This window comes from Rhinolophus ferrumequinum, chromosome 7 (assembly GCF_004115265.2).
Source record: "Rhinolophus ferrumequinum isolate MPI-CBG mRhiFer1 chromosome 7, mRhiFer1_v1.p, whole genome shotgun sequence".
Classification (NCBI taxonomy): domain Eukaryota; kingdom Metazoa; phylum Chordata; class Mammalia; order Chiroptera; family Rhinolophidae; genus Rhinolophus; species Rhinolophus ferrumequinum.
Window position 1 is genome coordinate 75,055,118 of NC_046290.1, and position 13,503 is coordinate 75,068,620.

Here is a 13,503-nt window from a genome sequence, read left to right on the forward strand (position 1 = left end):
GTCCTTAGGTGGAGGACAGTGATGACAACATCAATTCTTCTAAGGCAGTGACTGTCTCATAAAGGAACTTCCAATAAAAAGAAAAAAAAAAGATAGAGGAGAGAGAGTGGGAGATGGTAATAAATCAGGATTTAAGAAAAAAATATTCAGTATAGTGTCTTCTCATGTTTCTTGGTAAAAAAGTTGAATCCAGAATAAACAAAATTTTAATTTTCTTAAATGTTCAACTATCATATTTTTCTTTTCAGTTGCACCTTAAAATGCTTTCTTCAGAGCCAACACTTCTAGAAGAAATGACAAAGTTGTCATCACAGGTGGAAGAAAACTGGATCTATTTACAATCACTGTTCAATCAAAGCATGTGTGTTTTAAATTATATAAAAAGTGCTTTGTTATAAAAATAAATGTAAGTGACTAAATAAAGATTAAGTGGGTTCATTTTAATTCATATTTTGTTTTTCAGGTTTCATTTTGGGAAAAAAATGCTAGCATTACTGACTAGTCATTCCTCACTTTAAATGCTAAATACTTTCTTGAAAAAAAATTATACCAGCCTTTTGTTTAAAAGAATCTACTTAAATTATTTGTTTTAGAGTCTCTTCACATAGGTTATACATGACTTTTTTTGAATTGTCATCACCAACTCATGTTTTTTGAATATTTGTAGCATATATAAGAAATGCTGGATGTCTCCTGTAAAGTATTGCTTAATTATACTGAAGATAAAACTGGTATATAATATAGCTATAAAAGTGCCTTCCTGAGATGAAGTAAAAAGGCTTGTTTATGTTTCCTTCTTGGTGGCCTCTGATGAAAGCATGGATCATTGGCTTTTAGAGCTGGAAGGAAGGCTTGTTAAACAACGCAGCCCTCTTGTAATGCAGAAGAAGAATCTGCTAAATAAGGGCAGCTGGGGATCTCAGTGAGAGAGCCAAACTTTGTAACACTGCCACAGTGCTGGCTCCACTGTAGCCTTCCTAAAGGAACTTGTTCCTTTTTCAGGAATGTGAGAGGCACTTTTACAAGGCAAATTGCTATAGGAGACAGTTGAACAGGGAAACTCTGAATTCTTTTGAAAATGTCCTTTAAAGGTTTTCCTAATTTTTTTATTTGGCAAGAAAGTGCTGACTGTACTTTTCTCTCATAACCATTGTGAAACCAGATAGCTCTGGAAGTTCCTCTTTTCTCATCATTATTTTCTTGATATGGTTCAAATCTTCATCAATATGTTGAATTAAAAACAAGCAATTCTTAAAAGCACAGTGCTCCAAAAACAACTCAAAAGTAGTGTCATTCATAAAATTCAGCTTGTTATATTTAATGCCAGTATCATTCTCCTTAGTATAAGAAGGTTTTACAGAATAATCGCCAGAAGGAACAATTCTCACAAGAAGTTGTCAATGATAATTTTAAATTTTAAATCTCAAAGTGTTTAATGTAGAGGTAGAATTAGTAAACTGTTAAAAAAATAAGCCAATCTGGTTTTGTACTCCGAGTTTTGTTTTTCTTTTAAAAGTGTCTATAAATTTAATAAAGCCACTGCCTGAAATGTTAATGAGTTAAATTCTAGCTTCAAAAATTGTATATCCTTCTGCCCCAAATACTATATTTTAAAGATGTAGCAAAATTCCAATATACAGTCATGTACCATGTGAAGATTGTAAATAACTGAAAATAAGAGAGCTTAGCTGAGATTGCATTGCTTTTATAAATCTTGAACTGAATTTTCTTCTTTTTTTCAAATGAGACTACAGAAGTTGAGTGTATTGTTTTTATTGGAGATATTTTATTTAGATAATATTACAATCTCATTTTGGCAGTTAATCTTCTAGAACCTTTCCTTTGTGTTTGCCATCAAGAAAGGGAGAGAGAGAAATACAAAGGGCAATTTGTGCGTATACGAGTATACTTTCTTAAAATGTATCAGTCTGTGCATACTGTTTTTCCATTAAAATTTAAATTACAAATGTAGTATGTGACTACATTTTACTTCTAAAAACATCAGAGACAAGTCTATTTTTGACATTTTCAGTACCTTCTCTAGAAGGAACAGTTAACTTTCCATCTAGACTTTTTTCTATTAATGTCTGTAGATGTTATATATAGCCTCAGAAAATAAAATGTATAGTTTTGGTTTTAACATAAACATGTGTATCATTGTGCCACTTTTTTACTTGGTTTCTTTATTTCAGTCTAATCTTATCTAATCTCTACTTTTGTAGTGTTCCACAATCTGTATAATCTATAATAGACACTTAGGTTAGGTTCCTTTTTCTTTGTTTCTAATTGCAAACAATGCTGAAAGAATGTCATCCTGTATGTGTATGTGATTAGTTTTTGGGTTACTGGGTCAGAGTTAGGCAGTTGTAAAGAGATACTTCAGTTGGCTTCTAAAACAGCTGTTAACAAGTTATAGTTTCTTCTCAGCAATGAATGAATACCTGCTCCCCATATCATTAAGGACCCTTAATATTAGATTTAAAATATTTTTATATTACCTAATGGGTAAAAACTCATTATAATTCTAAAAATCTGATGCTAGTGAGTTTGGACATCTTTTATATGTTTATGTTAGACTGTATTTCTCATGTGAATTACCTTTTACACTGCTCATTTTTCTACTGAATGATTTTTTTTTAATAATCTTACGTGTTTGTTAGTTTTTCCATAGAATTTAGATACTAGTCTTTCATGTCTGTTACCAATGGTTTTTCCCAGTTGGTCACTTGTCTTTAACTGTACTTGTATCTTTTTTATAGCTGTTTTATATTTATATAGTCAAATTGATTATTTTTATGACTTTTATTTCAAAATATAAAGCATATTCCGTATTTTCTTCAAAGATGTTTATCCTGTAAGCATCTAGATCTTCATCTGGAATTGGGTTTTGTGAAGAGTGTAAATAAGATACAGAGCTACTTTTATTGAAAAGTCCAACAAATATTTACTGAAGTGCATTCTTTTCTCACTGATTTCAAATCTGTTCTATGTGTTAAATTCTTTAGTTGGGGTATTTGATATGCCTAATAAATAATATATTGCTTTGATTGTAGTTTTCTGATGTGTTTTCAAATTTGATGGAGGTAAAGCCTGAATGTTTCAAAAATTTCTTGGCTATTGGTGAGCATATCTTGAAGTTTTGATTTTGGTTGCACTAAATTTATAGTACTGATTTGAAGAAAATTGCAATGTTTCTCTTGATGACCAATACATGTCTTTATTGTGGGCATACCAGAAATCTTATATAAGAATTATTTATATAATTATACATTTTTTGACAGATTTATTTGGGGGGGGTATTTTTCTTGCTATAGTGAAATACACCATTTTTTCCAAATATATTTTACAATTGGTTATTGCTGTCATGGTAAGCAATTTGATTTTTAATATGCTCACCTATTACTACTTTGCAACACTTTAAAATTTTAATATTCTTTGAAAATCCAAGATAATGCCATCTTCTGCAATTGTGAGACTTCATTTTCTTTTTTATTTTTTTAAAGATTTTTATTGAAATATAGCTAACATACAATATTATATTAGTTTCAGGTGTACATCATAGTTATTCAACAGTATCCATCTGGCACTATACAGAGTTATTACCACATTATTGATTATATTCTCTGTACTAAAGAAGTGATCATCAAAGTCCAGCAGCCATCTGACACTGTCACATGCTATCACAATATTATTATTATATTTCCTATGCCGTACGTTACACCCCCATGACTTATTTGTTTTATACCTGAAAATTTGAACCTCTTATTCCCTGTTATTCCTCCTCCCCTTTTTAATTTTTCAATTATAGTTGACAGTCAATATTATTTTATATTAATTTCAGGTGTATAGCATACTGGTTAGACATTTATATAATTTAGGAAATAATCCCCCTGACTAGTACCCACCTGGCACTATACGTAGTTGTTAACCATATTATTGATTATATTCCCTACACTACATCCCCATGACTATTTTGTAACTACCAATTTGTATTTCTTAATCTCTTCACCTTTTTCACCCTGTCCCCAGCCCTCTCCCATCTATTACCCCGATAGATATAGTACCTATCTGACAACTTATGTAGTTACTCCTTGTGCTGTACCCTACATCCCGATAACTACTTTGTAACAAACAATTTGTACTTCTTAATCCCTTCCCCTTTTCACCCACATCCAACCCCCTCCCATCTGGGAACCATCATAATGTTCTCTGTATGTATGAGTTTGTTTCTGTTTCGTTTATTTTCTTTAGATTCCATTTATAAATGAAATCATATAACATTTGTCTTTCACTGTCTGAATTAACTATACTCAGTACAATACCCTCTAGGTCCATCCATGTCACAGGTGGCAAGATTTCATCCTTTTTTATGGCTGAGTGATATTCCATTGTGTGTGTGTGTATCACCTTTTCTTTATCAGTTCATCCATTCACGGACACACAAGTTGCCTTCATATCTTGGCTATTGTAAATAATGCTGCAATGAACATATGGAGGAACACGTCCCCTCGAAGCAGTATTTTGGGTTTCTTCAGATAAATTCCCAGAAGTGGGAATACTAGGTCCTTCTTTGTCTCTTCCGTGTTTCCCCGAAAATAAGACCTAGCCGGACAATCAGCTCTAATGCGTCTTTTGGAGCAAAAATTAATATAAGACCCGGTTTTATTTTACTATAAGACCCGGTCTTATGTAATATATAAGAGTGTAATATATATAATTATATATATAATATATAAGACCGGGTCTTATATTAATTTTTGCTCCAAAAGACACATTAGAGCTGATTGTCCGGCTAGGTCTTATTTTCAGGTAAATAGGGTTGTTATAGTCTTTGCTTTAAGGTCTATTTTGTCTGGTATAAGTATTACTACCCCTACAAGTATGTATAAGTATTACTACAGACAATTTTGTTTGTTTGCTTTCAATTTTCATGAAATCTCTTTTTCCATCCCTTTACTTTCAGTCTGTGTGTGCCTTTCTATCTGAAGTGAGTCTTGTAGGCAGATATGTAAGGATCTTGTTTTCTTACCCATTCAGCCCTGCTGTCTTGATTGGAGTAGTTAATCCATTTACATTGATAGGTATGTAGTTATTGCCATTTTATTATATGTATGTATATGGTATTGAAGAAGTCCCTTTAAGATCCATTGTAACACAGGTTTGGTGGTGATGAACTCTAGCTTTTTTTTGTCTGGGAAGCTCTTTATCTGTTTTTCGATTCTAAATAATAGCTTGGCTGGGTAGAGTCATCTTGGTTGTAGGTTCTTGCTTTTCATCACATTGAGTACTTTGTGCCAGTCCCTTCTGGCCTGCCAAGTTTCTGTTGAGAAATCAACTGACAGTCTTAGGGGAGCTCCCTTGCAAATAGCTACTTTTCTCTTTCTGCTTTTAAGATTCTCTCTTTGTCTTTACCTTTGGCATTTTAATTATGATGTGTCTTGGTGTGGGCCTCTTTGGGTTCATCTTGTGTGGGACTCTGCACTTCCCCCTGCACTACGTCTATTCCTTTTGTCAAGTTAGGAAAGTTTTTTATTATTATTTCTTAAATTAGGTTTTCAATTTCTTGTTCTCTCTTCTTCTGGTACCTCTATACTGCGAATGTTAGTACACTTGATATTGTCCCAGAAGACCCTTAAAGTCTACTCATGTTTTTGGTTTCTTTTTTCTTTCTGGAGTTCTGATTGGGTGTTTTCTGCTAAAACGCAGATTTGATCCTCTGCTTCATCTAATCTACTGTTGATTTCCTGTAATGTATTCTTCATATCCATTATTCTTTATTTCTGACTTGTTCTTTTTTATGTTTTCTATGTCCATTTTCATGTTTCCTATCTCTCCGGAAGTTCTCCCTGAGGTCACTGAGCATGCTTATAACCGGCGTTTAGAACTCTGCATCTAGCAGGACACTTGCTTCCATTTTGTTTAGTCCTTTTCCTGGCTCTTTTTTCTAATCTTTTATTTTGGACATATTTCTCTCTCCCCATTTTGACTCCCTTTCTGTGTTTTTTTCTATGTATTAAGTAGAGCTGCTATGGTCTTAGTAGAGTGGCCTTACATAGTAGGTGTGCTGTGAGGCTCAGTGGCACAGTCTTCCTGGTCACCTGAGCTCTGCACTCCAGGTGTGTCCCTTGCGCACAGTTTGGGTGTGCCCCCCTCTCCTAGTTTAGCCTATGTACGTGTCAGTGGGAGGGATTGACCCTCAGGCTCCCTGGTTGTGAGGACTGGTCATGACTACAGTGGTGGAGTTGTGGTACAGGGGCTGACCCTACAGAGCAGAATCTGCCTCATTAGGCCTCTGGTGCCTGCCCAGTCTGCCCCTTTGGTGTGTCGTGCTTGGAGGCAGCTGGGTGATGCTCCAGCTCATTTCTAGCCTGGCCACTGGGTGTGCCAGCCCCAGCGCCAACAGAGAGGGACCACTGCAGGTCAAGTTCAGCCACAGCCTGTGCCCCATCTGGGAATACCCGGCAGGAGCCACACAGCAGTTGTGTTGGCTGCTGTCCATGCTGTGTTGTAAGTGCCTCGAGAGGCCAAGCTGTGAACCAAGGCCGGCGGCCGTTAGTACCAGGCTTAGGGCTGCTCAGCCAGAGGTACAGGACACGCTCAAGCCAGATGCTGCTTGTTTGAGTTCTGCGAACCATTGAGAGACCCTAGGAAAGTGCAGCATGAGCCAAGGCATGCGGTTTATATGAAAAAGCCACTGGAAGTGGCTGGGGTGTGCCCAAAGGTTGGGTGGGTCAGGGTCTCAGATCACCAGGGCTTGGTGAACCAGTGATGTCAGCCAGCTTGATGGAAACTCTGATATATTGGCCGCCTATGTCTGCGCACCAGGAAGGGGAAGGGCTCAACAAGAAACAATGGCTTCTGCCAGGTCCTCTGTCCTGGAGATAGCTGTCCAGTTCTCATCCTGGAGTCAAACAACTCAGTTCCCTCCCGTATGTCCCTTTCACCTCTAGCTGCTGCCGCAGCACTGTAGCTCAGAGACAGTAATTCCATCTGTAAAGCCAGTGCAGTCTTTTTGTAAGAGCAGTGCCTGGGACTCCAGCTGCCCTCCATCTCATTCAACCACAATCTCCACTGGTTTTCACAACCAGAATTTATGGGGACTTCTGTCCCATCTCCCCGGCACTGGAACTCGGGGCTGGAGAGGGGCTGTGGCCCGTTGCTCCTTACGGGGGGGACCTCCGCAGCTGAGCTATCCCTCCCTGTTTTTAATGGTCACATGTGGGTGTGGAGCCAGGTTGTTCCACGTCTCTGTCTCTCCTGCTAGTCTCAAGGTGGCTGCTTCTGTATGTCTTTAGTTGTAGGGCTTTTGTTCAGCAAGATTTCGGGTGATTCTCAATGATGATTGTTTTGTAGTCTAGTTTTAATTTTGATGTGTTTGTCAGAGAAGGTAAGCACAGCATTTACCTAATCTGCCATCTTGACAAGAACACATAAGGCTTCATTTTCTATCCATTATTCATATTTCATTTGTTTTGTTAGGATTGCTTTAGCTACGATCTAGTGCTACACGTTGGGTACTAGCATTGCTTAGCAGAAGCTTTTGACCGACTTTAATGGAAATGCTTTTAATGTTCTGCCATTAAGGATACTGTATGCTCTGAATTTCTGGTAGATACCCTTTGTTAAGCTCTATTTTATTGCTGACTTACTACTTTTTAAATTAGAGGTAAGTAAAGAAATTTTTTAAAAGTTTATTGGGCTGACAATTGTTAGTAAAGTTACATAGATTTCAGGTGTACAATTCTGTAATACATCATCTATAAATCCCATTGTGTGAAAGAATTTTATCAAGAGATTTTTCATCATGTATTAGAAGATCAATATCTTATTTTAATGGTGTAATTTAGCAAGTTTTATTCAAAGACTTCTAATATTGAATCATTTTCAATTATTTGGATAGAACTGTTTATAAGTAAGTTGAAACTGGTGCATTTGTCTGTTTCATGGAATTATTTATCCGTGATATGTATTTTTAAAACTAGCCTACTCAAAGGGGAAAAAAGGTCTTGCATAAAGTCTTTATTATATGGTGATTTTTGCCTCTTGAAGTTTTTTCGTTTACTAAACTAATTAGAGTTTTTGTCTCTTCTCAAGCCAATATTGGTAAATTATATTTTCCTTATAAATTGTAATTTTAATCTAGATTTTTAAATTATTAGTGTAAGTTATATTATGGTTATGCCTTTTTATTAATCACTTGGTTGCAAGCGACAGAAGTCCAAGTAAACACATGAGTGTCTGCAAAGTCCAGAGATAAAAATTGGCCTTACCTTCTGCTGGATCCACGGGTTCTTTGGGAATCAGTTTCTCCATCTCCCCCTTTTGCTCTCATTGGCTAAATGTTCCGTCAAGATCTCATTCCCTGATTCATCAGATACTTTTTGAAGACTTACTCTGTTCCAGAATCTTATTTGTGCTGGGAATATAAATGATCAAAACTTGAAGCAATTCAATTTTCAGTAGCTCTGAATTTATATATTTTCCCCTTAAACTGATTAGAAAGTGATTATATTAAAAAAAAATCTCTATGAGCCTACTTAAACTTTGAAGCATAGTGGAGGGGTGATTGTATGGTGACATATTTAGGAATAGGGACAGGTCTGTGACAGCTGACAAAGTTTTCCAGGACTGGCTATTTAGAGATTTCTGGAAGTTTCCACCTGCTTCCTGAGGGGAACGAGGGAGAGAGCTGAGAGCATCGTGCTAACAGGCTGGCTATAGAGACACTGTGGCAGAGTGAGCTGTGACCCGTAGCAGAGAACAGCACTACCCTAGCCAGGGCCCAGCTGGAACGCTAACTTAGACTGCAAGCACAGGCTAAGTGGTGGGTGAAAGAGAGGAAAAGGTCTGGCTTTCCCTTTACCCGTGTGACATCGTGGACAGGAGAAGGGAGTGGATTGAACCGCTGAGAGGAAAGAAACAGCCTTAGAAAATCTGAACCTAAATTTTCACTAAGTATTTATTCTAAAGAGCCTAAGCTGATAGGAAAGAGATTGAGAAACTTTTTATTTGCTAATTTTGTAGCCCCCTTCCCAAAGTCCAGGAGTACGAGCACTTATGATGAAATTTAATTCGTTTTATAAAGATTCGGTAGGGATTTTTCTTCTGTGTCTGTACTACTGTCTGTACTGTATGCTGAATTTCCAATTCCAATTATACTGATTTCCAATTCCAGTTGATTTCTAAATGTCTCTAAAGAGGTATATAAGATATTCAATACTTAGTTTTCATCTCCATTTCTTAAAAAGTGATCTATCTGGACCACCGACATGTAGATTCGATGTTCACTGAGAATGGCATCCATCCTAGAAATAATTTTTAGCCATATCACTTACTTGCTATTATGGCCAGGAATGGATATTTCAAATCAGCATATTTTTTTTTGCTACCATTGAAAAATTTCCACTCACTAAATTCCAGTCTTTACAACTTATTTATCTTGGCCCTTTTTTCTCCTCTGAACTTTCCGAATCTGGCCTCTGTCCCATAACTCTGGCCCCTGTTTCCTCACTCTTGGTCACACCCTGCTTTCTAGATTAAATATTATGCAAGCCCAGTGGGAGAAAGAGTGGCAGGTTAGTGGGTTGCCCAACCTAGACTCAGCTTTCCATGTAGATTGAGTATCTAAGAAGTATAATATATCAAAGGGTGACAGCCTCACCCTCCAGCACAGTGTTACACTCCTGTCATCCTTCATTGACTTACTCATTGTCTCGACAAATACTAGGCACCTACTCTGTCTCAGATGTTGTTTTATGCTTTTGAAATACTTCAGAAAACAAAACATAAAAGGACTCTAGTCCTTGCCGAGCTTAATTTTTGCAAATCATTCTTTGCTTGGCTTCTTTGCCTTTAGAGCGAAGATGAAAGAGAAACTGTTTCTGAGCCTTCACACTTTGCAAAAAGAGTGATTTCCAGGAGTTTCCTTTCTTGTTTCAAAGTGCAAAATGTGCACATGTGCATCTGTGTGTGCAGATAGAGGTCTCAAGTTGCACCTAAATGTACTAGTAGTATACCTGCATGGAAAGTAAGATATGACAAAATGCCTGCCATTCTTGTTTTAACAAAGGATTTGATTATAGCTTAGAAAAGCAATGCACACAAAGAGATAAAATAATTAAGGAGGAAAAAAAAACCCTACTCTTTTTCTCAGAAGACACCCCCTCTTCATTCTCTGGACGAAATGTGTTGGTACGGATGGCCAGATTTGGGGAAGCCAAGCCAAGGAATCGGCCTCGCCCTGCTTGGTAGACATGGCTCGGAGCAAAGGGTCACTCCTCAAGGGGCTGGGTGCCAGTGTTAGTTGCTGGCACACTAGACACAGTCTAACCGGATGGGTAGGTAGAGGCAGGGGACAGGATGAGTTGCTCATGCCTGTTGCTGTGGTGTCAAGAAGGTGAGGTGAAGGGCACCACACAAACCAGAATTGTAACCAGTGAGGAAATACTGGATGCTTGTGGGGACCCGTGTGCTTCTCTCAATCCACTCCATTCCCTTTCATCAGTGCTTCATTCAGTAATCCCGTGTGGGGCTCGACAAGTTGTTGGAGATAACAACGCAAATGAGACAAGGTGCCTTACCCAGAACTCCAGGAGATGAACATATAGGAGGCAGCACAGCACCTGCTCTGTGGAGTCAGGGGAGGCTGCATGGAGACGAGGATAACTGCCATGGATCTTGAAAAAGAGGTGGGTGGCGGTGGGGCGGGTGACGGGGTGTGGGGGAGGGCAGTGGTGCAGAGAGAGACAGAATTCAGAAACCAAAAGGAGATGAAAAAGGCAGTGGAAAGTCCCGGGTGGCTAAATGCATGCTAGTTGTTACCTCTGGGGTTGTGTGGAGGACAGTGGTCCATGAACTGGGTACAATGTAATATAACTTTTCTACATTATTTCATGGCAAATTTTGTTTACAATTAGACAAAATAGGATAAAATATTAACAACTGTTGAAGCTGGGCATTGATACACACACACACACACACATGCGCGTGTTCCAGTACTTCTTGTATTTAGTTGTTTTTAACTTATTTTACTTTATTTTTCACTTTTTTCATTAATTTTTTAAATAAAATGTATTTATATGTCTCCCCATCCATATGTACATGCACCCTATTATGTACAATTATTCTGTGTGGCTGGCTAGAATTTCACCTCCACTTGGAAGACAATTCCTGGAAGACACAACTGTATTTATTGCCCAAATCACTGAACCTTCTGAGAAACCTCCAGGTGCCCAGGTGATACACGCTTGCATATGCTCTTTGAGAAGAGCAGATGGTCTTGAGATCTTGTTTCCTGTCTGCACTATGCTGACATGAGCTGGGAGGTAGGAGACCCATGGAAGTGGCTGTGAGTCATCTGGCGCTTGACTGAGACTGGACCTCCTCCAGGATGTGGTGGGAAGTGTAGCTCTTGGCAGAAGAGATCCTTACCTAAATGGTGTGGTACATGTCTGAGGTTTCTCAGAAAGCATGAGGAACATTGGGGTGGAGAGTTTCACTCTCCTTTAACCATAAACATAAATAATCCACTTGATTCCACATAAACGACATGGCCAAGAGAGAGATATATATAGCATTAGCTTAGCTCTTTTCCCTTTACCAGAGCCCAAAGAAGGAAATCACCATTCCCTTTCCTTTTGGGAAATGTCAATCACTTCACAAATATACCACACCTTGTATCACTTGAAACCTTGAAAACAATTTATCTTAAAAAAAAAATTAAAAAAAATACTAACCCTTGAAAAATTATTATTGTTTATTTGAAACAAAAGAATTTCCTTTCTTCTAGTTCTTATGTAGCAAAACCTCTGAACAAATAGCATTGCTTAGCGGCACGCAGGGTACATTTAGATCATACTGTCAAGTGTCCTGTCTCTCATTGTTTCCCCACATCTTCAAAGGGCTCAGCCGTGTTGGTTTCCTCTTCTTTTGCCAACATGGCAGTCTCGTTCCCATGACTCTGCCTCTGCTTATGCTGCCACTCTTAGGTGAACTTCCAAATTTACTGCACAGTCCATTTCAGTGTTGGGAATACAACACATATTCAATAAATACCTAATTCCATGGTTTTTATAGAGCAATCCAGTGTTCTATGGGGTTCCTGAAATCCTTCCAGAGGGTCTGCACGATGCTGTGAAAAAACATTTTCATAATAAGATTAAGAAGTTATTTGATTCTTTGATCTTAGTACTTCAGATGCAGGAAATACCAGTAGGTATAATCTATATAACCAAAACTTGGTGGAGTTCTTCATAATTTTTAAGTGTGAAGGAGACCTGAGACCAAAACTGCTGAGAATGACCACCCTAATTGATTGGTTAAAGAAATACGTAACCTCAACAAGAGGTGCCAGCATATACTATGCAATACCCAATGCTCATCTCCAAAAATGCCTTAAAATCTGATGTTCCAAGATAGGAAATCTGAATCAGGTCTTCTGAGAGGGCCAATTGAGCCAGGGTGGCTCTCAGGTTTTGAGATCCCCTTCAACCTCATATTTAGTTGGGATCAAGTGCTCTATTGAGTTCAGTTAGAACCTGATTGCAAACTTTAGGCTAAGACCATGAAGTAATAAATCAAGATTATTTAAAATGTTAATATAATGAAATGTACGAGTCTAGGTGTGTGGAATCAGTTTCAGCTATTTTCAGCAGGAAACAAATTTATTAAAGAACATGAGGGATCTTTCCAAATCTTTTGTGACCTCTGTGGCTGAGCACCACGTCTAGATTATCCCAAGGCACCAGCATGGCTGAGACTGGCCCTGGTGCGACGTGTCCCTGTGTTTCTACAGCTGGGCGTCTTGACCACGACCCTTACTGGAACAGACTCTGCACAGCACCACCTCTGCAGCAATGCCTTATAATCATGTTGTCATGTGGGTGAATCCAGTTGGAACAGTCGGAGGCTCATACCTGAACCCAAGCCAAGAGAGTGAGGTTCTGGGTTCTGTGATGCTGGCACTTGGAGTGGGAAATTCTCCAAACATAAAAAGTGTGTTCTCAAGGTATTTGGAGTGAAAAAGTAGGACAGACATCCCCATAGACCTCCCCTTGGCTGTCTAACACACACCCTTGTTCTGTACGTAAACAACCCAGCAACAATAAAGCAGCAACAATAATATACTATCTTTCATACAAATGAAAACACTCACCCTCCTCCCTCTTACCTGACAGAGACAGTTACCTGTCAGTTAAAAATTATTTCAGATTAAGTAACAGAAAATCCCAACTAATCATGATTTCAACAAACAGGGCTTATTTTTCTTATACATCAGAAAGTCTAGAGGTAGGCAGTTGTTCAATTGGGTCAGTTATTTAATGATGCTGTAAAGGACATAGGGTTTTGTTTTTTTCCCCTACTTTCCCTTCTTCATTTTTATGACAGGGGCAGAGTTCCTCGTTTCTGTCATTTTGTGGTGTTAAGGTGGCTGCCAATAACTGTAGACATCAGATCTTATCACACCTTCCCAAGCAGGAAAGAAGGGAGAGAGACAAAATTGTT

General features: G+C 38.1%; 1 protein-coding gene across 1 annotated transcript in view; it reads left to right on the forward strand.

Moving 5' to 3' along the window:
* WDR36 (WD repeat domain 36) overlaps window positions 1-3,005 on the forward strand; it is a 38,209-nt gene extending 35,204 nt beyond the window's left edge. The window contains exon 23 of the mRNA XM_033110993.1: window positions 249-3,005. Within this exon, the coding sequence (XP_032966884.1) occupies window positions 249-398 (150 nt within the window). The 3' untranslated portion in view covers window positions 399-3,005. The remainder of the gene's footprint in view (window positions 1-248) is intronic.
* The last annotated feature ends 10,498 nt before the right edge of the window (window positions 3,006-13,503 follow it).